The 25472-nt window shown below is 43.5% G+C and overlaps 1 protein-coding gene across 1 annotated transcript in view; it reads left to right on the top strand.

Annotated features, from left to right (window-relative positions):
* The window catches only part of LOC120945735 (calcium-activated chloride channel regulator 1-like), a 67377-nt gene extending 42225 nt beyond the window's left edge, over positions 1–25152 (top strand). The window contains exons 11-14 of the mRNA XM_040360101.1: positions 13335–13605; positions 16266–16430; positions 17635–17874; positions 24224–25152. Of these exons, the coding sequence (XP_040216035.1) occupies positions 13335–13605; positions 16266–16430; positions 17635–17874; positions 24224–24708 (1161 nt within the window). The 3' untranslated portion in view covers positions 24709–25152. The remainder of the gene's footprint in view (positions 1–13334; positions 13606–16265; positions 16431–17634; positions 17875–24223) is intronic.
* Positions 25153–25472: the final 320 nt, after the last annotated feature.

The raw sequence follows: 25472 nt of genomic DNA, 5'->3' as shown, positions 1-25472 counted from the left end.
TTGGTGTCACTGCGTGCGTGCTGTTAAATCGCATTTGACCGCAGTCGCTATTACTGCGTGCGTGCTGTTTAATAGCAACTAAAGGCAGTTGGTGTCACTGCGTGCGTGCTGTTAAATCGCATTTGACCGCAGTCGCTATTACTGCGTGCGTGCTGTTTAATAGCAACTAAAGGCAGTTGGTGTCACTGCGTGCGTGCTGTTAAATCGCATTTGACCGCAGTCGCTATTACTGCGTGCGTGCTGTTTAATAGCAACTAAAGGCAGTTGGTGTCACTGCGTGCGTGCTGTTAAATCGCATTTGACCGCAGTCGCTATTACTGCGTGCGTGCTGTTTAATAGCAACTAAAGGCAGTTGGTGTCACTGCGGCTATTTTGTTACTTTACACTTGAGCCAAGTCGCTCTTACTGTGTGGTTGCTGTTTAATACCATCTGAAAGCAGTTGGTGTGACAGCGACTATTTTGTTACTTTACACTTGAACCAAGTCGCTCTTACTGTGTGATTGCTGTTTAATACCATCTGAACGCAGTCGGTGTGACATCGACTATTCTGTTACTTTACACTTGAGCCAAGTCGCTCTTACTGTGTGGTTGCTGTTTAATACCATCTGAACGCAGTCGGTGTGACAGCGACTATTTTGTTACTTTACACTTGAGCCAAGTCGCTCTTACTGTGTGGTTGCTGTTTAATACCATCTGAACGCAGTTGGTGTGACAGCGACTATTTTGTTACTTTACACTTGAACCAAGTCGCTCTTACTGTGTGATTGCTGTTTAATACCATCTGAACGCAGTCGGTGTGACAGCGACTATTTTGTTACTTTACACTTGAGCCAAGTCGCTCTTACTGTGTGGTTGCTGTTTAATACCATCTGAAAGCAGTTGGTGTGACAGCGACTATTTTGTTACTTTACACTTGAACCAAGTCGCTCTTACTGTGTGGTTGCTGTTTAATACCATCTGAACGCAGTCGGTGTGACAGCGACTATTTTGTTACTTTACACTTGAGCCAAGTCGCTCTTACTGTGTGGTTGCTGTTTAATACCATCTGAAAGCAGTTGGTGTGACAGCGACTATTTTGTTACTTTACACTTGAACCAAGTCGCTCTTACTGTGTGATTGCTGTTTAATACCATCTGAACGCAGTCGGTGTGACAGCGACTATTTTGTTACTTTACACTTGAGCCAAGTCGCTCTTACTGTGTGGTTGCTGTTTAATACCATCTGAACGCAGTCGGTGTGACAGCGACTATTTTGTTACTTTACACTTGAGCCAAGTCGCTCTTACTGTGTGGTTGCTGTTTAATACCATCTGAAAGAAGTCGGTGTGACAGCGACTATTTTGTTACTTTACACTTGAGCCAAGTCGCTCTTACTGTGTGATTGCTGTTTAATACCATCTGAACGCAGTCGGTGTGACAGCGACTATTTTGTTACTTTACACTTGAGCCAAGTCGCTCTTACTGTGTGGTTGCTGTTTAATACCATCTGAACGCAGTTGGTGTGACAGCGACTATTTTGTTACATAACACCTGAACGCATAACTATGGCTGGAAGGACAAAGAGAGGCAGAGAGTCACGAGGGCAAGCAGGCTCTGCATCTAGAGGTAACGCTGGTGATGGATGTGGTGCATCCTCTTCAGCACGTGGCCGAGGCCGCTCGTCCTTCTTTTCGGGAGCTGGCCGTGTTGAGCCTCAACATGCTGAGAAATTAGTTGAGTGGATGACCAAGCCGTCCTCATCCTCCTCATCCTCTCTCACACAGACTGATTATAGTTTGTCTGGCAAAGCAGCTGCCAAGGCGTCCTCTACCCTCTGCACAATGGGATCACACAATCCTTCCCTAGTCCCACCGTGTCCTCCTGAGGAGTCCCCCGAACTGTTTCAACACAGTGTTGGGTACATGCTAGCTGAAGATGCACAGCGTTTTGAAGACTCCGATGACGGAACACTGATAGAGGAAGGCATTGATGTGAGCCCAGGGAGAGGGGGTGGCCGAGAGGGACAACAATCTGGGAGTGATGTTCCCCCAGCTGGAGCATACTGCCAGGTTGTCGCCAGTGATGATGAGGAGGGAGGGGATGATGAGGTCATTGACTCTACCTGGGTGCCTGGTAGGAGAGAGGAGGAGGAGGAAGAGGACGAGGCACAGGCACATCTTCAAAGAGGCAGGAAGCCCTCCAGGGGTCAGCTTAAGGGCAGTACACCAACTGCATTACGTGGCGCTGCTGTGTCTCAACGGTACAGCAAAAGTTCTTTGGTGTGGGCCTTTTTTGAAACCTGTCCATCAGATGCTACCTTTGCTGTTTGCAACATATGTCTCAAGCGTATCTCGCGTGGCCAAAACATCACCCGCTTGGGCACCACATGCTTGTCCAGACATATGGCAGGCATACCAGAAAGACCCACACCAAAGACCAAAGCGGTCCTCCCCTTGCCCTTCTGTGACCTCAAACCCCACTAGACCCCTAGTCCTCTCTGCAGCCTGCACCGAAGGTGTAGAAATAGGTGTGTCACAACGTAGTAGTGGTAGTACATCCGGCCAATCTACTGATATTACCAGACAAATTTCCCTGCCCCAGCTGCTGCAGCGCCGAAAGAAGTACGCTCCCAGCCATCCACATGCCCAGCGGTTGAATGCTAGCTTAGCAAAATTGCTAGCACTTCAACTGCTACCTTTTCAGTTGGTAGATTCTGCCCCCTTCCGTGAGTTTGTGGAATGTGCAGTACCTCAGTGGCAAGTACCCAAACGCCACTTTTTTTCACGGAAGGCGATTCCAGCTCTCTACCGGCATGTGGAAGGCAATGTCCATACCTCGCTGGACAGGGCGGTCAGTGGTAAGGTGCATCTTACCGCTGACTCATGGTCCAGCAGGCATGGACAGGGACGTTACCTGTCTTTTACGGCCCATTGGGTGACTCTGCTGGCAGCTGGGAAGGACGCAGGTCAAGGCACAGTAGTTTTGGAGGTTGTTCCACCACCACGCCTCCAAAACACTACAACTGCTTGTGACACACCTCTCTCCTCCACCCCCTCCTCTTCTTCTTCCTCTGTGGCCTCTTCCTGTGGTGATGTTGGCTCAGAACCAGCCGTGCTCCGTAGGCGTACGACGGGCTACGCAGGAATGCAGGCCAAGAGATGCCATGCGGTCCTAGAGCTGGTGTGCTTGGGAGACAGGAGCCACACTGGGGAAGAGGTTCTTTCAGCTCTGCAGGGGCAGGCTCAGAGGTGGTTGACGCCACGCCAGCTGAAGCCTGGAATGGTGGTCAGCGATAATGGCACCAACCTCCTCTCTGCCCTGCGACGTGGAAAACTCACCCATGTGCCCTGTTTTGCTCATGTTCTCAATTTGGTGGTGCAGCGGTTCTTGGGCAGGTACCCTGGCTTACAGGATGTCCTGAGGCAGGCCAGGAAAGTCTGTGTGCATTTCCGGAGGTCATATAATGCCACTGCTCGGCTGACAGACCTCCAGAGGGAATACAACCTGCCCAAGAACCGCCTAATCTGTGACATGCCCACCAGATGGAACTCTACGTTGGCCATGCTGCAGCGGCTGCACACGCAGCAGAGGGCCATCAATGAGTACCTGTGCCAATATGGCAGCAGAACTGGCTCAGGGGAGCTTGGGTTTTTTTCACCACGCCAGTGGGCCTTGATCAGGGATGCATGCACTGTCCTGTCACCATTTGAGGAGGCCACAAGGATGGTGAGCAGTGACAGTGCATGCCTCAGTGAGACTGTCCCGCTTATTCACATGTTGGAGCACACCCTACGTGGAATAATGGACAGGGCCCTTGAGGCAGAACAGAGGGAGGAAGAGGAGGACTTCCTTACCTCTCAAGGCCCCCTTTATCCAGACACTGTTCCTGCTTGCCCACCTGGAACACAGGAAGAGGAGGAGGAGGATGAGGAAGAGGAGGAGGAGGAGGATTGTATCAGCAGCATGGAGGTGGAGCCTAGCACTCAGCATCAACAGCAGCAGTCTTCAAGGGATCATTTACAGTCCCAAGGAACACGTGGACTTTTACGTGGCTGGGATGAGGTGGCTGAGGATCCTGTCGTCCTCAGTGACCCAGAGGACTGTGCCCCGAATGCCTCTGCAAACCTACGCTGCATGGCCTCCCTGATTCTGCAAAGCCTGCGTAAGGATCCTCGTGTACGTGCTATCAAGGAGAGGGATCATTACTGGCTGGCAACTCTCCTTGATCCACGTTACAAGAGTAAGGTAACGGATCTTATGTTGCCATCGCAGAGGGAGCAGAAGATGAAACTACTGCGGGAGGCCTTGCAGAAGGGTCTGTGCAATGCGTTCCCAGAACCGGGGGGATTACCAAAACCTGGCCCTGGACAACGTCTTGCTGAGGCTTCGGTGAGTCAGAGAAGGAGCGGTGGAGAAGGTGGCCGTCTGACCGATGCGTTCAGACAATTTTTTAGTCCGCAGCCCCAAGGTCTGACCGGTTCCAGCAACCATCGCCAGCGTCTGGTTTACATGGTCCGGGAATACCTAGCGGCAAGATCCGACTTGGACACCTTCCCCACGGAAAATCCTCTGGCTTACTGGGTCTTGAGGATGGATCACTGGCCAGAGCTTGCACAGTACGCAATTGAGCTACTGGCTTGCCCTGCATCCAGTGTTCTTTCAGAACGTACATTCAGTGCTGCTGGAGGCTTTGTGACCGATCACAGGGTACGCCTCTCCACCGACTCTGTTGATCGACTGACCTTCATCAAAATGAATCAGGCTTGGATCAACACCGGCTACCAAGCACCTGATGCTGATGTTACTGAATAAGAATTTTGTGTTGAAATATCAGATCCCTTTGAGACTGCTGATGCTGAGTGACTGTCCTGTTGTGCTGCTGATGGAATATCCTTCTCCTCCTCACTTTTCATGCTGTTAGCTAGTAAGAAATTTTGTTTTTCTGTGCTCCGCCACCAGTGCCTAAGGCCTAATTTTTCGGCCCCTGTTTAACAGGGGCGCCTAATAACAATTTTTGATGCAATACTTTGCACGTGGCTCCTTGTTGCGCTCCAATTACAGATATTGGGAGGGGTTGCAGTGTTATGTTGCGCCTACGGACACATTTTTATGCCCCTGTGTAACAGGGGCACCTAATAACAATTTTTGATGCAATACTTTGCACGTGGCTCCTTGTTGCGCTCCAATTACAGATATTGGGAGGGGTTGCAGTGTTATGTTGCGCCTACGGACACATTTTTATGCCCCTGTGTAACAAGGGCGCCTAATAACAATTTTTGATGCAATACTTTGCACGTGGCTCTTTGTTGCGCTACAATTACAAATATTGGGAGGGGTTGCAGTGTTATGTTGCGCCTACGGACACATTTTTATGCCCCTGTGTAACAAGGGCGCCTAATAACAATTTTTGATGCAATACTTTGCACGTGGCTCTTTGTTGCGCTACAATTACAGATATTGGGAGGGGTTGCAGTGTTATGTTGTGCCTACGGACACATTTTTATGCCCCTGTGTAACAAGGGCGCCTAATAACAATTTTTGATGCAATACTTTGCACGTGGCTCTTTGTTGCGCTACAATTACAGTATGTTTGAGGGGTGCCCTTTTTTCTACAATTTTGCTTTCCCAAAAAGATAATGCCACCCCCCCACCACCCCTAAAATAATCGAGATATTGTTCCCACACAGCACGTGCGCAACCAGTATTAAATTACTTTGTTCTTATAATAATTTAATGTTGTGCAGGGACATTTCTAAACATGTGCCACTACTAGAGACACACAGCAGGTGTGATATTTGAAGGAATTTTTCATTTTTTTTTTTTCACTTTAAACATCATTAAAATCGCTGCTCCGCAAAAACGACCGTTTTTAAAATATTTTTTTCGATTGATACATGTTCCCTGGGGCAAGACCCGGGTTCTGAAAGACGTTTACCAACATTAAATTGAATATTGGTCTTTAAAATGATCGTTTTTTAATTCGAACGTTCGAGTCCCATAGACTTCAATGGGGTTCGAAATGTTCGCGCGAACCCGCGGTCTGTTCGAACGTTCTGATGCGAACCGAACCCGGGTATGTTCGGCTCATCCCTAATTGGGTGTATCTCCTGGGTCCCTCTCACTGCCCTGCTCTCTGCACAGACTATTATGCAGCCCAGGGATTGTGTCACTACTGTTTGTACAAGGTAAAACTGGGTCTGTAAAGGCATTTGGTGCACACAAAGTAGATTTATCTCCTTTGTGGTGATTTGTGGAATGTATTTAAATTAAATATTGTATATCCTGCCCACAGCTCAGTTTTAGAAGAACAAAAGAGGGCTCAGAGTAGAGTAAAGCTGGGTGCACACCCTCAGTTTATTTTCATTCAACCATCGGATTAAATGAAAAAACCCTGACAGATCACTGCATCAATACAAATGATGTTGATGCAGTGATTTCTCTTGCTGTGTCTTTGTATTCTGATAGGGTGGACTCTCCCCCTCGTCAGAATACACTGATCAGTGCTCGCAGCCAATGGCTACAAGAGCTGATTGGATGCTGGTTTATTAGCCCGTCCCTTTGGCAAAATCCTGTCATTAGACCAGCTTCTGTCTGACAGACAGCTCTACACACCGACCGAAAGTTGGCCGGTTCAGCAGGAAACTGACAATTTTCGACCAGTGGGTACCCAGCTTTAGGGACATGCAGCATTTACCACCATTTAACAACAGCTTGACCCAGGGTTTGTCAACTTTCACAGACAGGGAGAAATCACTAACATTGCTGCAAATAGAAAATCACCATTACAATAATAGCACAATAGCCAGGGTATTATCACCACATTATCCCTAACAGCAAGGAAATTACCCTATAATTAATATCACTACAGTAAGAAAGTGATGACTACCATTATCACTGCTCGATCCAGGAGTGACCACCAGCCATATTTTCTCAAGTATATGAGCTAGCTGACTCCCTATGTGGTTGATTTACTAAAGGCAATAGGCTGTCCACTTTGCAAGAAATGTTCACTTATTTTTGTGAATGTGGTTACATTGTAAATGTAGCACTACCCCTGAAGGAGCTGCTGGTCTAGATTTGGGTTCTGCCCGTCACCTCCAAGTTCGCTGTCTAGGGGAGAAAGTCTGTAGAAAACTGCAATGTCCACACAAGATGTAAAACCCTCAACTGTCATGCTTTATTTTTGATGCATAAACTTGAATGCGGTACAGAATGCACATAAAGTATTCAAAGTTCCAATGTTCGCCACTCACTCCTGAGTGGGTATTGCTCACCTGGATAGACCCCTCTCACACAGCCTAGCAGCCGGAATGATGCACAAACAGTATAGAAACAGTCTCTGCCATAGACCGTCTGAGAGCACAAGATGGATAGTCAGGGAATCCTCTGCCACAGGATTTTAGTCCCGAACTTCCTGTCTTACAGCAAAAAGAGCCTTCAAGCTGATCCGGCGCACCGTAAGACAAATTGTGTATTGAATCCCTTTTGTTAACAAGGTCACCAGGCCTTTCCCGAGATATTAGCTTGCCTTGCTTTTCTCCTCCAGGGCAGGTCCTCCCCCGGTTTAATTTGTTAAAAAGCTTCCCCCAATTGGATGGACAGCTTGGGATTCCTTCTAGAGCCATAGCCCCCAGCTAGCATAGCTGGGCCTACACAATAGGAGCACAGTCTCGGACCAACGTGGTCCCGGGGACGAAATCACACACACGCACCTCGCGCCAGGAGGGCCACGAGGCGAAGGACCCCAAAAAACAGCGTCTGCCCCTTAAGTATCCCTTCCCAGCATGCACAGCGGGGCACCACTCCCACTGGGCTGCTGCCGAGAACACACAATGGTTTGCCCGAGTTCCAACATGGGCCTGAGGTGGTTAGGCCACCTACAGGCAACAGGGGAAATTTTTTACCGAGCACAACCACAGCCAGAACAAAGGCTAATTTACATGGAATTAGTAAAGTCTGAGCCCAACTATAGGCTCAGACACCTGTAAATTTACAATAGCGCCCGAATCATTGGGAGACGAGCGTTACACAAAGAATAACCAATCATGTGTAAGGAATTTTTTTTTAAAAGAAACATCATTTTTGCTTGCACATAATTCGGATGATAGCAGTCAGCAGAACATAACGTCATTCATTAACCACATAAGACTCGGACCAATATGCAGGTTAAGGACCTTGCCCCTTTTTGCGATTTGGCACTCCGTGCTCCCAAACAAAATTGATGTCCTTTTTTTCCCACAAATAGAGCTTTCTTTTGGTGGTATTTGACCACCTCTGCGGTTTTTATTTTTTTGCGCTATAAACAAAATAGAGCCATTTTGCTATAATAAATATCCCCAAAAAAGATATAAAATTTTTTTTTCCCTCAGTTTAGGCCAATACATATTCTTCTACTCATTTTTGGTAAAAAAAAAACGCAATAAGCGCTTAACGATTGGTTTGCGCAAAATGTATAGCGTTTACAAAATAGGGGATAGTTTTTTGGCATTTTTATTAATAATTTTTTTTTTTACTACTAATGGCATTTTTTTTCGGGACTGCGACATTATGGCGGACACATCGAACAATTTTGACACATTTTTGGGACCATTGTAATTTTCACAGCAAAAATTGCTATAAAAATGCATTGATTACTGTGAAAATGACAATTGCAGTTTGGAAGTTAACCACTAGTGGGCGCTGAAGGGGTTAAGTGTGACCTCATATGTGTTTCTAACTGTAGGGGGGTGGGGCTGGACGTGTGACGTCATTGATTGGCTTTCCCTATATCAGGGAACAGACAATCAATGACACTACCACTGTGAAGAACTGGGAAGGTGTGTTTACACACACCTCTCCCCGTTCTTCAGCTCCTGTGACCGATCCTGGGACACCAGCGGCGATTGGGTCCTGCGGCCGCGGTCACAGAGCTTCAGACCGGGTCACGCGCCCGACCCACGGCTGGGCTCTTAGAGGCAATGTACATGTACGTGCCTGTGCCCAGCCGTGCCATTCTGCCAAAGTAAATCTGCAGGAGGCGGTCCTTAAGTGGTTAAGCTAAGGGAAAAATTCCCTTGAAAAATCAACAGATTATTTGCCTTTAGTAAATCAATCCAATGTGTGTGATATTTACTATGTAAATTATTAGGTTAGGCCAGGGACAAAATAATTGCACTGAACTACAGTGAACTTCCTTTAGTGCCTAATCTCCAAAAACGAAATTATATAAGAGTGAGTTAGTTGAAAAAAACAACCAAAAAAAACAACCTTAACCTCCAGGAAATTCACCCCCCATCCTTCATTACCAGGCCATATTTTGCCTTTTGGCGGTGTGTTACTTTAACTGACAATTGCGCAGTCATGTAATGCTGTACACAAATTAAATTTAATATTTTTTTCCCCCCACAAATAGAGCTTTCTTTTAGAGGTATTTGATCACCACTGGGTTTTTATTTTTTGCGATCTAAATGTAAAAAGACAATTTTGAAAAAAACTAAAAAACAATATATTTCACTTTATGCAATAAAACTCATCCCATAATAACATTTAACAAATCTCTTAATACATTTTGGCCAAAATGTATTCAGCTACAAGCCTTTGGTAAAAAAAAAATCCCAATAAGTGTATATTGATTGGTTTGCATGACCATTGTAGCATCTACAAACTATAAGATATGTACTGGAATCTTCTATTTATTTATTTTTTATACTAGTAACGGTGGTGATCTGCGACGTATAGTGTAACAGCACGCAATCTGACACTTTGTTGGTACTAACTGCCACTGACATCACCAGTGACATTATTACAGTGATCAATGCTAACAATTTGAACTGTCACTATACTATTGACTCTGGGCAGGAAGAAGTTAACATCTAGGTTGATCAAGGGAATAAATATGTGCCTAACAAGTGTTTATGTGTGTACTGTGTGCTGCTTTTACTGGGGATCTCGTTGTTTTTATTCACTGCTTAGCAAGAAATGAAAAACCAACTACTAGACATGTGCACAGAAAATGTTTTCGTTTTTTTTTGTTCCGTTTCGTTTCGTTCCGTAGGTTCGTTCCTGTTCGTTTTTTGTAAGATGCCCGTTTTCCTGTTCGTTCCCGTTCGTTTTTCGTACGACGCGATTTTTTCGTATTCCGATCGTTTCGTATTTTGGTTACCGTTTTATTTTCGTACATGCGGGATGGTTCGTTATTCTGTTTAATTCATGTTCGTTGCTTGTTAGACAATAATTTGTGAATTTTCGTCATTTTGTACTTTCGTAAATATATCGCGGGATTCGCGGCACTTTCAACACACGGCTCATCCATATTAACTATTGTTAAGCCCCATACACTTGGTCAGACTTTTTTAACAACAAACATAAAAACGATCGTTTTACCGAACGTTCGTTCGTTTTTAAACTCCATCAGAAAACCATTTTTGGGTTCCAGGTTCAAAAGTCTGGCCAACTGATCTCTCCCTTCAGACGAAAATCCACAGAAAAGTTTATTTGGCTTTACTGTACTACTGTACTCAGCACAAAAGAGAAGCTGCTTCACTAACTAACTACACTCACTGCCCATTCAAAAAAACGAAAATTACATCTTATAACAAAAGATTTGCATTCTGTATTTTGAAACCAAATTACGAACAGAAAAAAGGAATTCAGAATACAAATCTTTTGTTATAAGATGTCATATGAACATACAAACAGAAAAAGGATTCAAACAAAATACAGAATGAAAATCTTTTGTTATAGATGTCATATGAACATACAAACATAAAAAGGATTCAAACAAAATACAGAATGAAAATCTTTTGTTAGATGTCATATGAACATACGACTGAAAATCAAAATACGAACAGAACAAGGATTCAAACAAAATACAGAATGCAAGTCTTTTGTTATAGATGTCATATTCGTTCTTTTGCCACTTTCGTTTTGTCGTATTTTCGTCGGATCGTTCGTTCGTATTCGCGGTTGTTCGTTATGCGACTCATTCGTAATCCCGTCGTTTTCGTATTTTGGTGCTTCAATTTTTTCGTATGTACACATTATTCTGCGGGTACGAAAATGAACATTTTCGTACGAAAATAACATTTGTACGAACGGGAATGCACATATCTACCAACTACGGTAGATCCCCTGTCACTGAACACAGCTCTATGCGGTATACACTCACACAGCTGTTTTTCGTGAGACTCAGAGCCGATCACTGGGTGTCGGTGGTCAATCAGTGGCCAGGACCCAGTGATTGGCATGTGCTGTGATGAATCACAGCACAGTCCAGTGTGCATGCCCCCTACCCAAAAATAATATATGTGATTCTGCACAGCCGGCCTGCACTGTTGCCGCTAAAAATCTCTTAAAATATGTGCTCACTAAAATTGCCATGTGTATTTGTCTTTAAAGTGTGCACATTCCCTTTAAAGTGTAAACTAAGCACAGTCTGCTAAGAAAAGCATTTATATTTACCTTTCCAGCAGCCCAAGTCCTAAAGCTCCAGTGCTTTGTTGGTTGGTGACTGCATGTATTTTACACTTCCAGGTGTGTTGAATACCTGCTTTATCCACCAAACACTGTTGTTCTTCCCAATGCCTCACAAGTCATGTAGTGCTATATGAGCTGGAGAAAGGGAAACAGTGTTTGGAAGACAAGGACCACTGGACAGGTAAGCATAGATGTTCTTTTACAGAATGCTTAGCTTACAAATGACCCTGATGTGGGACAAAGCCACAATAATCTTAATAGAGTTTACATAATTAGAGATTTGCCATCCACTTTGTTATCTTTAGGCCTCGTACACACGACCAGTTTTCTCGGCAAAAAAAACAGCAAGAAAACTGCTTCTTGCTTTCAGGTTTCTCGTCAGGAAATCTGGCCAGAATCTCGACGAGAAAAAAAGAGAACCTGCGCTCTTTTTTCTCATCGAGATTCTTGTCGGCCTGTTTCCCGCCGAGAAACCCGAGAGTGTGTATACTTACCTGTCACCGTGGAAACCCGCGCATGCTCGAAATTACTTTGAAGCATGCGCAGTAGCTTCCACGGCATAGGTAGGGTGAAGCAAGATGGCGCATGCTCGTCGTACGCGATGACGTCACTGCGTTCTTGCCTTTCAAGAGAACTGTGGTTCTTTTGAAAGGCCAGTGTGTACACTCAGGCGGCAAGAGATTCTTGCCAAGAATCTTGTCAGGGAAAACAACGTTTTTTTACTGACGAGATTCTTGCCCGTGTGTACAGGGCCTAAGGCCCCGTACACACCATAGAATCCATCCGCAGATAAATCCCAGCAAATGGGTTTCAGCGGATAGATCCTATGGTGTGTACACGCCAGCGGATCTGTTTCCGCGGATATATCTCCCCTGGGATGGATTCCAGCAGATAAATATTTGCTGACATGCAGAACATATCCATCTGCTGGAATCCATCCCAACGGATGGATCCGCTGGTCTGTATAGACTCACCGGATCCATCCGTCCGAAGGGATCCCCCGCATGCGTCGTAATGATTCGACACATGCGTGGAATTCCTTATATGACAGCATCGCGCACGTCGCCGCGTCATAATCGTGGCGACGGCGCGACATGTCATCGCCAGAGGATTTCGGCGCGGATTTCAATGCGATGGTGTGTACACGCCATCGCATAGAAATCCGCGGAAATCCTCGAGAGGATTTATCCGCGGAAACGGTCCGCTGGACCGTATTCGCGGATAAATTCTATCGTGTGTATGGGGCCTAAGTCTTTGTATTCAAAACTGTTTAACAAAAACACATTTTAAAGCGGAGTTCCGGCCACAATTTCACTTTTTACATATAAATACCCCTGTAATACACAAGCTTAATGTATTCTAGTAAAGTTAGTCCATAAACTAAGGTCCGTTTTGTTAGGTTGTTACAGCATTTAGACACTTTATAAAATAGAAATTGACTGGGGCCATCTTAAGTGTGGGCATCATGAAGCCAGACTGTATGACTTCCTGGATTTCAGCCTTGCAGATCTAGCACATGCTCAGTGCTGCACAAGCAGTGTCAGATCAGGTTTCAGCACCTGTGCACAGACTCCTGGAAAGTTACACCCACTACATTCCCAGGAGTCTGTGTGGTGTAGGTTAGGAAGCATTAAGCACCTAGGTGCAGGAAGTGGGAAGATTAACTATTCTGCCTAGCAACAACACTTTGAAGGCATCTAAAAAAAAAAAAAAAAAAAATCGTAAAGGACTAATGACATTTTTTTAAAACTACTGATGTAATGTTATATTTATGGGTGGAACTCCACTTTAAAGACAATTGTGGTGTGATCTCATGAGCAATAATGCAAAAAAGATAAATCTATTTTTTTTTTCACCGTTATACATCCTCGTTAAAGTTTTACCTTTTTTTCTATTTGCAGATAGGACCCTGGCACTATACTCTTTGCAATACTCACACAACGACTCAAGCTATAGGCATCACTGTGACTTCCAAAGCAGTAGACAAAGATGTGCCCCCAGTTACTGTAAATGCACATATGGATAAAGATACGAATAGCTACCCCAACCCAATGGTTGTCTATGCTTCTGTCACTCAAGGGTTTGTGCCTATAATAAATGCAAAGGTCACAGCAATCATTGAACCAACAACTGGAGCTTCAATTACTTTAGAACTTCTAGATAATGGAGCCGGTAGGTTTGAAAGTTGTTATACCTAAAAAAATAATACTTTATCAGACTAAAGTTTTTGCTATAAAGCAGGGGTATTCAATTAAAATTCACGGAGGTCCGGTCACTAAAAAAAAATTCCAGCAGAGGTCCGAATCGCTTGTTAAATTCTTAATGGGACTTTGAGGCATCAGCAAATGCTGCACATTTTTGTGAGTGCCAAAACGGTTTGGTGCAGCACAATTTAAGAAAAAGGGCCAGAGACTTATTTTTCTGCATTTCTGCGTGTAAGAAATGAATGGACTGCCTACACGCAGAACACAGGTAGCAATGATGTAAACCTAGCCTCAGATCCTTCAAAATCCCATTATTGCAACATTGTTCTCAGTCCCTCCCCCTACATATCACAACCACCCCCCCTTTACATCACAGCCCTCCTTCACATCACAGTTCTGTCCCCTTTACATCAAGATCACCTCTCTTTGTCACTGTCCCCCACTTCACAGCAGTGTCTTGAAAACCCCTTCACATCACTTCCCCCCAATCCCCATTAATATCACCTCATCTTCACATTCCTGTCCTCTGTTTCCTTTATATCGGCCCCTCCTCCTTCACATTACTGTCCTCAGCCCCCTTCATAAAACCCCCACTTTTAAATCCCTGTCATTGCCCTCTCCCCCCTTTATATCACCCACCCTCCTCCTTCACATTCCTGTCTTCAACCCCTTGACATTTTTAACCTCATCCTCCCTTCCTCCTTCAGAGTCCTGTCCTCTCCTTCTCCTTCACACTCTTGTCCTCACTCCACTTTACATTCCTGTCCTCAACCCCCTTTACATTCCTAGCCTTACCCCCCCTTTATATCAGCCCCCTCCTCTTCCACATTACTGCTTTACCCCCCTTTACATCAGCCCCCCTTCATAAAACCCCCACCCTCACATCCCTGTCATCAACCCCCCCTTTGTATAACCCCCCTCCTCTTTCAAATTCTTGTCGTCGCCCCCCCTTCATACCTCCTCCCTTTACATTCCTGTGGTCCCCCTTTTGTCACCCCCCTCCTTCTTCACATTCCTGTTATCACCCCTCTTCACATTCCTGTCCTCACCCCCCATTTATATTTCTGTCCTTACCCCTCCCCTTCACACTCCTGTCCTTACCCCCTCTTTACATTCCTGTCCTCAGCTCCTCCCCTTTATATCACCCTCCTCCAGATTCCTGTCTTTGGCCCCCCTTCACATCTCCTACCTACACAGGTCGGAAGGCAGGAGGTGCATCAGCCTACAGCTGACATCGGAGGCAGGACAGCTCCAGATGGATGGTGGGAGCTGCACAACTTTTCTTGGTAATCAGCAGGTGATTGGTTGCTAGCAGCGTCTCGGTCCAGATCCAGACCGCGGTCCACCATTCAGTTATGTCTGCTATAAACATACATGATAACCATATGTCACTACACAAATATGCCTTTATGTAAGATGTATCAGAGTGGAAACTGGATGGCCATGAGTTTTTAACAAGAATGGTTGGCCTTTCAAGACTTTAGCATACAGGGCTATAACCCATTTTGTTTCTATTGTTTAAATTGTATTTCCACATTTGCAATCAAACTGGAATAACACCTATTTCATATTTGTTATATGTACCTATTCACTTTTTAGATGCTCTGTTCTGCACCCTATTCCAAAGAAAAATCCTAGGTAGTTTGCTTTGTTTGAACTGCCATGGCAGACTCAGCCGGAAGTGGGAGCAGGTGCCTGTCAAAACCAGGTACCCGCTCCCCCCAAAAGGTGTCAAATGTGGCAGTGAAGGGGGGAATGGGGCAGATAAGTGGAGCTTCTCCTTTTGGATGGAGCTTTGCTTTAACTTTTCTTTTTTGCTGTCTTTTAGTCTATTAAGCAGGACTGCTTAGTCCTGCTTAATATACTAAAATACAGCAAATAAGAAATGGTTCTCAGCTAAGGAAGCTACCATCGTAGCTTCTGTTTGATCTGTAACTGCCATGATGCTGCACATGTGATCAGTTATGACACCAGCCATTTGATGGTTTGACAATTTGGTAGAGCACAACCAAATATGACAGGTATCATTCCCAGCATATCTTGAATGTAACTGTTACATCAGTGGGTTCGTTTATACTTTAAATATTTAATTGAAAGTGTTTTGTTATATCTGAAGTTATGCAGAAAAATATCTCTTGATCCTGTCAGGAATCCATAGCTGTCCTGGGTGGTGTGCACCAATTACTTCTCACGTTCTTTCCATGAACACCTTCCCCTATGTTGTGGAGCTGACGAGAGGAGGAAGTATTCTGTAGTTCAGCACAATAAAACTGTGCAGGGCTGACACCATTCCTTCTGATTTCAGTCCAGCAAAGACACTGTGTTGCCAGATGACAACAGGAAATTAGAAGCTGAGTGCATTTCTGCCAAAATCTGCATACATTTCAGAGATGTCCCTTTAATTGTGCCTTTGTTTATACCTCAACATAGTTGGCCAGGACCCCTGGTTTGCTTTCCAACACTGTCATCCTTTGTTATATTAGAAATAGGGATAAACCCTGCTCAAACTGAACCCAGGGCATTTTTCTCACCGCTAATTATGAAATAAATTTAACCCTCTTCAAATTCTTTAATAGTTTTAGTATGTTTTAGGATTTTGTGAACTGAAGGTGTTCTTGTTTATTGCAGGTTCTGACAATATTAAGAATGATGGTATCTACTCTAGATATTTAACAACTTTCACAGTTAATGGAAGATATGGTTTAAAAGTCCGCGTTGAAAGTACAGACAATAAAGCCAGATTGACACTGCCTCAAAATCGTGCTCTGTATGTCCCTGGCTATGTAGATAATGGTAAGACAATTTTATGCATATATTAAGTTGACTTTACCTAATTGAAGCATGAAAGTGCTTTCACTGACACACCTGTTATACAACTTATTAAAGCAAAACCAAACCATCCTTTTTGCTAAGGATAGTGAGGTCTAATGCCCCATACACACCATCCGAAAATCGGACGACAGATCGTACGACTTTTTTCATTTACTAGTCGCAAGTAGAAATTGAATAGGTTACTAAAGTCACGAAAATTCTCGTACGACAGGAAAAAAAAAAATCGGAAGTGATGTCATGTGTTGTAATGTATTTGTGTCGTATTTTCGGATGACAACTGTACTGACTAAACGAAAAATCGTACGATTAGGTATCGTACGAGGAAAATTTTCATGCTTGTCTGATAAATAATATCGGATGAACTGTCATGAGCGGCTCACGGAAGCCCGGTACTAACGATCCGATTATCGTACGATTCTTTCTCGGACGACATTTTTCGTACGATATTCAGATTTGGTGTATGGGCCATTAGCCTCCAATTACATCTGCAGGTGCCATGATGCTACACACATGCTCCACTGTGACACCAGCCTGGGGGCTTGACAGAGCTGACATAAGCACACTGGCAACTGTAACAGTTATCACCAAAGGCATGGTTTACACCATAAATTGCACAGGAATAAGAGCAGACAGTTACTGAAGTGTAGGAAGTGTCAATGAACTTTGAGAGCATTGATCAGCACCTTCACAGTTAATTTAGAACTTCAGCCATATGCCGCTGTGGGAGACAGGGCTTGTAGTTCATTCATTAACAGATGTGTGTGAATGAATAAAGCAGCTATGTGAGTGAAGCCTCACACAGCCTCACTATTTGTAAAGGATTTTCTGGGGATCCCCTGCCCACTGTGACAATGGGGGATTGGGGGGGTGAGCAGAGCTGTTACCTTAGTAACACAGTACATGTTACACCCAAAATAAGGGTGTAACATGTAACACATTACTAAAGGTGAACATATCCCTTAATTTCTATTTTCAAGAGATCCTGTTTCCTTTCCTCTTTTTTCCTCTTTGCTGTTCACCTAATGAATTTTTGTAGCATAAAAGATAACCCTTGGAATAAATGTGTTTGTGTGCATGTTCATACATCTGCATATATTTCATTATCATGTAACACAAAGTTTACCTTACCTGGTAAGACATACAGACTTTTTTTTTCTTTTTTAAGGTACCGTTACTATGAATCCTCCAAGGCCTGAAATCAGCGAAGAGGAACTCAAAGTGGGATTATTCTCTAGAACTGCATCAGGTAGTTCATTTGTGGTATCCAATGTGCCTACAGGGCCTCCAGGTCCCCAAAAAGACATCTACAAACCTGATAAAATAACCGATTTGGTAGCAAAGATAGAAGAACAAACAATTGTGTTATCCTGGACAGCAACGGGTGATGATCTGGACCAGGGTAATGGTAAGTAGTCCTTGTACAGTGCCATTCCTGCCCAAAGGTGTATTAATAAGGTAATGTAATAGGGGCATGGGTTGTCAGCTTCTTCAGGAAGATTCTGTACTAGCAATTCGTACGACACATGCAAAAGCCTTCTGTTTTAAAAAGGCTGTACTCTGTATCATCACTGTACAAATAAAAAAAAATGTAAATGAAGTGCTAATCTCTCAATAGATTTATAAGAAATTAAGAAAAAAATTGGTAAAAAGAAAAAGCTATTTAATATAATTGATCAGTTCAAAGTCCAGTAATATAAGTGTGAAACAGTCCAGGCTCCCTATAAACAGTGGCCCAGATTCAAGTAGAATCGCGCAATATTTGCGTGGGCAAAGAGCAAATTTTTTTCTCTGCGCCCACGCAAATATTGCGCTTTGCCCGCGATTCACGGAGCAGTTGTTCCGTAAATTGCGCGGGCAATATGCTAAGCAGCCGGGCGCAAGGCTGCCTAATGTAAATGATCCCGCCGGGGGCGGGAATCATTTAAATTAGGCGCGCTCCCGCGCCGAGCGAACAGCGCATGCTCCGTCGGGAAACTTTCCCGATGTGCATTGCGGCAAATGACGTCGCAAGGACGTCATTTGCTTGTAAGTGAACGTGAATGGCGTCCAGCGCCATTCACGGTTCACTTACGTAAACGACGTGAAATTTGAACGTCGCGAGCGGGAGGCGCAGCTATACTTTAGCATTGGCTGCGCCTGCTATTAGCAGGAGCAACCTTATGCTAAAGGCGCCGTACGGAAACTCCGTACCTTGCGTACGCAGGGCCCGTGCAACTTTTGTGAATCGGTGGTAGTATGCAATTTGCATACTACACGCCGATCACAAAGGCCGCGCCCCCTAGCGGCCAACGCAAGAATGCAGCCTGGGATGTGAAGGCATAAGGAGGCTTATGTTTGTCACATCCTAGGCTGCATTCGGTGTAACGAGGTTCCTGAATCAGGAGCACTCGTTACACCGGAGCAAGTAAGCACTTGCGCCGCGCAACTATGGTTGCGCGGGCGCAAGTGCTTCTTGAATCTGGGCCACTGCTGTTATTTTCCCACGAGCCCCTGGTTGATGGTAAACTCACCTTCTATATTTGACCACTTAAACTAATAAAAAGTTGGCATCACAAGGTTCCACCTCCATCCTTGTAACAACAACACACATGCTGAGGGCACACACAGGGCTATGAAGTGGTGCACAACACCCATATGAGTTTGAACAATTATTGTCCAGTGCTGGACAGTAAGCACCGGAGGGTTTACATGCATTCTTAATGGTTTAATAAAGATGTCTGGGCACTGAGCCTTCTGTCTTCCCTTTTTTTGCTACATGTTGGAAGGAGATTAGTGGCTATCCATCTTCCTGGTGTTTCCTGTTTGGCTGAAGGAGTATATTTACCATTGCTTTGATTGACCATCTTATTCATTTAAGTGTTACAACATAGAAAGTAAATTTACCACCAACGGAGTGTTGATGGGAAAATAACATTGGTGTTTTGAGGAATGGGAGCTTGGACTATTATATTCACACTCATATTAATGGAGTTTGTACTGATCATTTCTATTAACTAGCTTTACACTTAGTGATGATTATTATTATGCACTGGTTATGCATATGCACAGTGATTATTATCATAATTTTATACGAATATTCGGAAAAGTTTGTTAAATGGGTTTTTGTTAATTAGTTTCTTTTCCAATTAACGAATTTGTTGAAATGTGTTAGAAAACGAATTCGGAACTAAACAAATTGCACATGTTTAATTTTTATATAATTTATACCTTTTTGATATTTGCACAGCAGCTAGGGTTGAATTTAGAGCCCTTTCACACTACCAGCACTGGGGCGTTGGCGGTAAAGTGCCACTAGTTTTAACAGCGATTTACCGTTGTTTTAGAGGTGCTTTTCGGCCGGTAGCGGAGTGCTTTTACCCCCGCTAGTGGCCAAATAAAGGCTTAAAAGCGCCCGCAAAGCGTGCTTCTTTACAGGATCTTCAGTGGCACTGCTCATTGATTTCAATGGACAGGGGCGCTTTAGGAGCAGTGTAGTCACCGCTCCTAAAGCACCTCAAATATTCTGCTTGCAGGACTTTTTTTTTACGTCCTGCCAGTGCAGCATCTCAGTGTGAAAGCACTCAGGCTTTCACACTGGGATTGCAGATGAGGCATTTTTAAGGCACTTTACAGGTGCTATTTTTTGTACTAAAGCACCTGAACAATGCCCCCTTAAGGGGTCTTAATGGTACTGTTTTTTTAATATAGTTTATTGTGCCAATTTTGTGTGAGGGCTTGTGAGACACAGGTTGCAAAGGCTAATGCGCAGCTTTCATGCATGGCAGCATGCAGCCTTCCATTCCACACAGATTATGAGTGGCCTGGGCACTTTTAGTACAATCACTGGAAAATAAATAATTGATTCTGTTTCCTTCTCTTGCAGTGTTTTTCAAAAAGCAAGCCTGGAGGGGCCAAAAACTCCCTCCAAATTCTATAAAGGCAATATTTAATTTAGGCTGACATAAAACATTTTGGGGAATGTTTTTCCCACCCCATTCAATAGAAAACCAAAAAGACATGTATACTGTAAGGGACACCAATACTACATATACAAAAATAGCAGCTTCTCAAATCAATCTATAACTAGAAAGGGTAAGGTGCACATAAGTGAAGCAGCTAACAGATCAATAAAAAAAACTCCCCAGCACTTGCCCTTGACTGTTAACACAGAATTGATGATTATACATTGTTTTTAATGTGGTTGTAAACCCTTTACAACCACTTTATGCTACAGGTAAGCCTGTATTAAGGCTTACCTGTAGCTGCCCAGGACATCTCTTAAACCTGCACGGTTTAGGATATATCCCCTGTATGTGCCTAACATGCGCACTGGGGAAAACTGAGGCAATGACACCTATGTGCATTGCTTCAGTCTGTGTGCAGTTACCGGCGTCATCGTGGCTCCGGCCAATAACAGCGCCGGAACCACGATACCCGAAAGTAAGCCCCGGGAGAGATGTCGGCGGCCAGATGGGGAGACGTGGATGGCTGTGGGGGCTTCGATCTAAGGTAAGTAATACATAATGAGCTAGTGTGCTATGCATACTAGCTCATTATGCCTTTGTCTAGCAGAGGTTTTTTTTATTTATTTTTATTTGGGTTTACAACCACTTTAATATTTATATTAAAAGAGAAAGCGAACACTGGTAGCTGTGCCCAAGACAAGGCAGGCAGAGGGCAAAAGACTAGTTACCGGTATTACCTGTGGTTTTCCTTCATATGAACTCTCTCCATTATTTACTTGCTATGCTGTATTTTGCACTGTGGGGGAGATTTACTAAAATGGGAGAATCTGGTGCAGCTGTGCATGGTAACTCCAGCTTGTTCAATTAAGCTGTGACAATACAACCTGGAAGCTGATTGGTTTCTTTGCTGAACTGCACCAGATTTTGCACTCTACAGTTTTAGTAAATCAACCCCTGTGTCTCTATTGGAAAGCAGAGATATTGTTTGAGTCTTGCTTAAATGTGATGGACCACCTGGCCCCCCCGCCTGGGTGCTTCAGCCAAGAGACAGCTTCCTCCACTCTGAAACCAATACGTTATTATAGCTGAGCCTTGTACCCAAGAATCAGATGACACTAGCTTAGGTGCATACTGGAACTGACTTTATTGTAAACTTACACAGAATATATACCAAACAAAATGAGGTAAGAGCTTGATCTCATTATCTTAAACAATAAAGGAAGTGCACTGGCTCCTAGTGCAACACTGTTTATTCAATACAAATAAAAAGTAACATTGTATTAAAGAGCAGCCATGTCAAGCTATAGTTACACTCCAGTGGTCAGGGCTCCACTGGAGTGTAACTACAGCTTGACATGGGCGCTCTTTGATACGCATTGGCATGTGAGTGCATTGTGTTGCAATGTTACTTTTTATTTGTATTGAATAAATGGTATTGCACTATGAGCCATTGCGCTCTGTCTTCCCTTTATGTTTTTTCAGTTGCCAGTTTCCCGCTGGTCTATGGAGCTGCACAGTGCAGTGCACATCATATTGAGTTAACCCCATCCTTGGTGGATATAAGAGACATTTTGGCTCAAAGGATTTACCCTTTAGTGGGAAATTTTGGTGAATTTATTTGCTCACAAAGATCTTTTGGACATTAGTGCTAGTATGGAACTTTGGTCTTAGTTTTATCCTAAACAATACAAATTGTAAACAATATCATGACCACATCTAACAAACAGCTAACAGTGATCTAATTAAATAGTAAGCTAATTAACAACTAGTCACCTAGACAAGCCCAGACAGTTCAGCACTAGTTCCACAGATACACAAGTACATTACACATGCTGTCTGTCGCTGTTTGGCTTTCACTGGTGTAATCTGTCCACTACAAAAGTCATCATAAAACAAAATTCATACAATGTTCCAGCAGTCTGAAAAAGTGGAAATAATTTATCTTCATAGATTTCTTAAGGGATATTGTTGATACATATATCTGTCTCAGGTGGAGAAGCCTTTCCAACCCAGTCTGCAGGAGGGCCACCATATTTCTTCTGACCATTCACCTGCACTAGATTAATATTACACCTTTCCATCCACTGCAGACGTGAATCTGTATTGCCTTTATTCAGAGAATTAATACTAGCCTTGTTCTCAGCGTTTATCTCGTTGTTGCCCATCATTAAAGAATAATCTGCACCGTCCATAGGATCAAGGGCTGAACTGAGCTCTTTTCTATGCTTTGACCAGGACAAGCAGACAAAATCCCTGGTGGTCTCCCCATGGGCCATAATCAGTGGGTAGAAGGCTAGACCGTAATCCACTCCAAAAGCCCCTGTCTCGGTTGGGTTCGTCACAAGGCTTAATCCTTAATTTCAGAGCCTCCATTAAGGAGAACAGTGGGCAGCACAGTAACATCGTCACCAATTCTCACTCAAAATCTCCTGAGACTAGCAGTCAAAGGCAGCATATTCAAACTGCAGTATAACAGCTATAGGACTGTAGGCACAGGAGTACCTGGTCACTCTAGGATGTGCACTGCTTTTTCAGAGAGAAATTCCAGAAAAAAAGTTAAATTTTCAGGGTACTGATTAGGCACAATTAATACTTCTCGATATTCCCTGAAACATAATAAATCTTCACATTTTGAGTTAATTTCCACTTTACAGACCAGTTTTGAAAAAATTTAACTCACAAAGTTTAGTAAGGTGGGATTTAGGGACCACAAAATCCTTCACTGAAGCAGTGCATAGCACAGTAGAGCCTTTTTTTTAATAACAGAAGGTATTAATATGTCTTATTCCACTGCAAATCCAAAAAATAAGGTTGATTATTCCTCATTTTGGGATTGTGGATGGAACCATACAAATCATTCCTTTATTCACAATGACTAAGTGTACATTAGTAACCGCTAATGTAATACCCAGATACAGCCTAATATTATAGGGCCATTCATTCCAAACCAAGTATAGCTGTTTCAAGTTTGTTGGTCAACAGTATAACCCAGAAGGTTATAGAGAGAAACTACAAAAGATACCAAAAAGCCCCCCAATGCTGCAAAGTGTGATCCCTAAAGTTTAACTCAGGGGGAAACAAAAATATTCCCTTGCAGTGGGACTTCCCCTGTACTGCAAGAGTTAAATGCTCATCTAGGTCTAGGGGGCCGCAAAAAGCAATTTTTCTTACCTGATTCTCCACTCTTGCAGGGCCCTCTTCATGGGATAATTTTTATTCTCCCTAGAGATGGACTTTATAACTTTCTCAAGTTCCTCTGGGATATATATGTAGCACTGAATAAATTGAGGGCAGGTTTAACTTGAAGGAACATACAGTACTAGATGCTCAGACCTGCTTAGGCAGCTGAAGACCCCCCAAGTAAGAGTCTGTACCAAGTTCAACATAATAAACAATGGCCTCTGCTCTAATAAATTTATAACTTCTGGTGTGTTAGGTCCGGGCCACCTCCAATGTAAGCCAATTTATTTATTGCTATGCATGACCCATATAGTTTTGGAGTTAGGGCCACAATTTGCAGGGTTGCCTTTTCAGGGCAGTGTAACCTCCAATATTTTTAAATGTATGCAAACTCTGTCTTTAATCTAAAATGTTAGAAAACAGTTTATAATTAGGTTTTCATTGGTGACCAATTGTTTTGAGTGCTGAGAAAGTTTTATTTTGTTAGGAACACTAGTACCGATTTCATGAAGCATCTGCATAATAATCCCTAATAACTGCTGATAAAAGTTAATACATCAGTACAGATATATGAGATCATTTATTTTAATTTGCTGTATATGTATTGTAAATACTAAACTTATTTTTCAGCTACTGCATATGATTTAAGAATGGGTGTCAACCCCAGGGATCTCAGAGATAACTTTTACAGCGCAGTCCGAGTGAACATCTCTAGTGTTACACCTCTTCCAGCTGGATCTACTGAAACCTTCAGATTTGTACCAGAAAATGTAACTATCAAGAATGGCACTATCCTCTACTTTGCCATAATTGCTTTTGATAAAGTTGATCAGAAATCTGACGTGTCCAATACAGCCCAAGCAGCTCTCTTCATTCCTCCAACACCTGAACCTACAACGCCTGAACCTCCTACAACGCCTGAACCTCCAAAAACACCTGAACCTCCTAAAACACCTGAACCTCCTACAAATGACAAATCAGATCACTATAATTTAGTAACAATGGTAACACTGATAGTATGTTCAGCAGTTATTCTCATCTGCATTATTATAAGTATAACCCTCTGTTGCGTGAGCTATCACAGGAAGAAAAGACAGCCAGAAATGAGAATCTGAAACAAATTGAGCTGCTATAATTGAGCTGATTGTACAAATATGAACCTGGCGGTCTTATGCCATTGCCATTTGCTTTATTCTATGCATGAACAGAAACTGCTTTAGCTTCACACAAGCTGTCTGATCAGGTCTGCCTGAAAAACAGTTTTTCAGTTGGACCTGATCGAACCCTCCAGTCTCTTCTATGGAGCGGCAAGTGTCAGCAGACATGTCCGCTGACAACCGCCGCCATCCGATCTGATCCTGTCTGCCAAAAACAGACAGCTGGTGGTCCTTTTCCCATCCATCAGGCAGATCACCTCAAGCTCCATACGATTTCCCAGTAGGACGGGGGTCTGGATTTTGTGTACCGGCTGGTACACCAGATTTAAGGCCTATTTTTTCCTGCAACATTGTAAGTTCAATACCAACCTTCTTAATAAATATTTGTATGCGTTTAATGAACTATGTGGAGCTATCATTATCTCTTACATATTGGGTACATATGCTGATGACCTATGATCATTATTGGATGAGATTCACTGCTTAAAGGAGTTGTAAAGGAAAAAAAATGTTTTGCCTAAAATTAATGTCTGCAAGGTAGACAGACAGAATAGTCGAATGATTCTGTTAAAAAACGAGTAAATACCTATTAAATTCCTTCATCTATATCACCTCCGGCTTTCTAGTTTCTGTTCTCTCATTCACTTCCTGGTTTGCGGCGCTCGTTCATGTAAGAACTACATTTTCCAGTATGAATTGTGGCACGCCCAGTAATTCACACC

The sequence above is a fragment of the Rana temporaria genome, chromosome 7, assembly GCF_905171775.1.
Source record: "Rana temporaria chromosome 7, aRanTem1.1, whole genome shotgun sequence".
Taxonomy (NCBI): Eukaryota; Metazoa; Chordata; class Amphibia; order Anura; family Ranidae; genus Rana; species Rana temporaria.
The sequence above is the reverse complement of the archived record's forward strand: the minus strand, read 5'-3'. Positions and strand labels throughout refer to the sequence as shown.